The sequence below is a fragment of the Salvia splendens genome, chromosome 11, assembly GCF_004379255.2.
Source record: "Salvia splendens isolate huo1 chromosome 11, SspV2, whole genome shotgun sequence".
Classification (NCBI taxonomy): Eukaryota; Viridiplantae; Streptophyta; class Magnoliopsida; order Lamiales; family Lamiaceae; genus Salvia; species Salvia splendens.
Window position 1 is genome coordinate 11,427,153 of NC_056042.1, and position 2,574 is coordinate 11,429,726.

At 41.3% G+C, this 2,574-nt stretch overlaps 1 protein-coding gene across 1 annotated transcript; it reads left to right on the top strand.

Moving 5' to 3' along the window:
* Positions 1 to 1,351: 1,351 nt before the first annotated feature.
* Positions 1,352 to 1,963, top strand: LOC121754432 (uncharacterized mitochondrial protein AtMg00810-like). Its single transcript, XM_042149794.1, has one exon. It carries the CDS (start codon positions 1,352 to 1,354, stop codon positions 1,961 to 1,963), a length of 612 nt encoding a protein of 203 aa, XP_042005728.1.
* Positions 1,964 to 2,574: the final 611 nt, after the last annotated feature.

Below are 2,574 nucleotides of genomic sequence, written 5' to 3' on the forward strand. Positions count from 1 at the left end.
GGCGTATTCTTAAGTTTCCCGCCGAGGATCTCTTCGGTTTACTTGCTTTCGTAGTTCCAAAGTGTTAGCTTAGTTTAAATTTCACGCTGTACTGTTCTGAGTTTTAGTTTTCATCATCGTGTTTACTGTTCTTAGTAGTTCATTTTCATTCCAGTCTGAGATTTAATTGGCCTAGTAGTTAAAGTTCCCTTGAGCAAGTAGTTAGTTACTTTTCTGCCTAAGTTAAAATCAGTAGTTAAAAACTCCCAAATGTAAAGCGTGGCAGCAGCCAACCCCCTGTTCACTACTCACACAGTTGATACACTAGCTTCTTTGTGGGATCGACCCCGAACTTGCCGCTTTACTGTTAAAGTAGTGTAAAATTGGGAGTTTATAAATTACATTGGTTGCGTGCGAAAGCGATATCAACTTGATCAAGTGGCAACAACATTTGCTAACTGATCCATCCGATTCAGTTATCTCTTCCATATAACTTGAATCAAAACCTTATTTTTGCAGCCCGCCAGTGAGACTGACCCTGAAACAGATATTGAGCCCGATTCGGACTCACAAAATGAATAAGAAGTTTGTGATCTATTGGAAGAACAGATTAGTGAAGGAATTGGAGGATATAAACTGCCACCAAGACCCAATAAAGGAGTCCCGCCGAAGAGATATAGCCCTGAGGTCATCGGTAGGAAAGCCAAGTACTCCGTTGTGAACTTGGCCAAGGGGCACCTCTCAGAGATGGCGCACGCATTTGAGGCCGCCTTATATTAAGAAGAGGAGATTCCTTGTACTGTGGAAGAAGCTTCGAGACACAAACACTGGGGAGAGGCAATGCTGAAAGAAATGGGAGCCTTAGAAGAAAATGATACATGGGAGAAATGCAAAATACCAGATGGAAAAAGGAAAGTTGGATGCAAGTGGGTATTCACTATCAAACGAAGGCCAGATGGATCTATAGAGAGATACAAAGCACGACCGGTTGCAAAAGGCTACACGCAGACTTACGGAGTTGATTACGATGAGACTTTCTCACCCGTAGCAAAAATGAATACCATTCGAGTGTTACTCTCAGTTGCTACAAACAGGAATTGGCCACTCTACCAATTTGACGTAACAAACGCATTTTTGCATGGGGAACTAAAAAGAGAAGTATACACGGAAGCACACTGAGGGATTTGAAAAGGGCGAAGGGTGTCAGTTGAAGAAGACTCTCTATGGACTCAAACAGTCACCAAGGGTTTGGTTTGAGAGATTCAAAGAAGCCACGACCAAGTATGGGTTCCGGCAGAGTAACTCGGGTCATACCATGTTCTTGAAAAAGAGAGACGAAAAAATCACATGCCTGATTATCTATGTAGATGATATGACCATCACGGGAGACGATACAGAAAAAATAAAGAGGCTAAATGGGAGCTTATTCCATGAGTTCGAGATGAAAGACTTGGGGAATCTTAAATATTTCTTGGGGATAAAAATGTTGCGCTCTGAGGGAGGAATCTTCTTGAGACAAAAGAAGTATGTCTTGGACATTCTGGTGGAGACAGGGTTGATTGATTGCAAACCCGTCGATACATCAATTCTAGTGAACCACGGGCTGCAGATCTCTGATGAAGCTGAGTTAGCGGATCAAGGCAAGTACCAGTGCCTAGTGGGGAAGCTCATCTACCTTTCTCACACTAGACTAGATATTGCTTATGCAGTGGGAACAGTGAGTCAATTCATGCATCGACCACAAAAAGATCACTATGTAGCTGCATTGAGGATCGTGCGGTATCTCAAAGGAACTGCCGAACATGGGATAATGTTCAAAAAGAATGAACACCGAGGAATTTATGGGTTCACCGATGCTGATTGGGCGAGTAATCTAGTCGATCGAAAATCAATAGCCAGATACTTCACGTTTGTCGAAGGTAATCTGGTAACATGGAGGAGTAAGAAACAAAAGGTGGTAGCAATATCAAGCGTGGAAGTTTAATTCCGAGGGATAAGAAGTGGATTAATGGAGATCTTATGGCTAAGAAGGCTGATGGATGAAATTAGGCCCACACAAGACAAGAGTCAACTATACTGTGACAACAAGGCAACAATCTATATATTCGAGAAGCCGGTACAGTATGATAGAACAAAGCATGTTGAAGTCGACAGACACTTCATCAAAGAGAAGTTGGAAAGTTGAGTTGTGGAGCTACCATTTTTTCGGTCCGAAGAACAGCTAGCCGATATTCTCACCAAAACCGTCAACTCAAGAAGCCTTATGAACGTACTTGGCAAGTTGAGCTTTGGAGATCCCACCACTCAACTTGAGGGGGAGTGTTAAGAAAGGAAAAGATACCAAGGAATAATCTCAATTATGCTCAACAATTATACTCAAGAATAGAATAGGATGATTGATATTTGATTGATATTATAGCATAATTACACATGTATCAACCCTATATAACGGGTTAGTCTCTGTAGTAATAATATATCAACGAATTATCAATCTCATTACTTCTCTCATTATTTCCTCTACTCCTAAATCATGGTTGATACACCATTCAAGACATTCTTGAACACAGATGTTCATGCTTCTTTATCACTAATTTT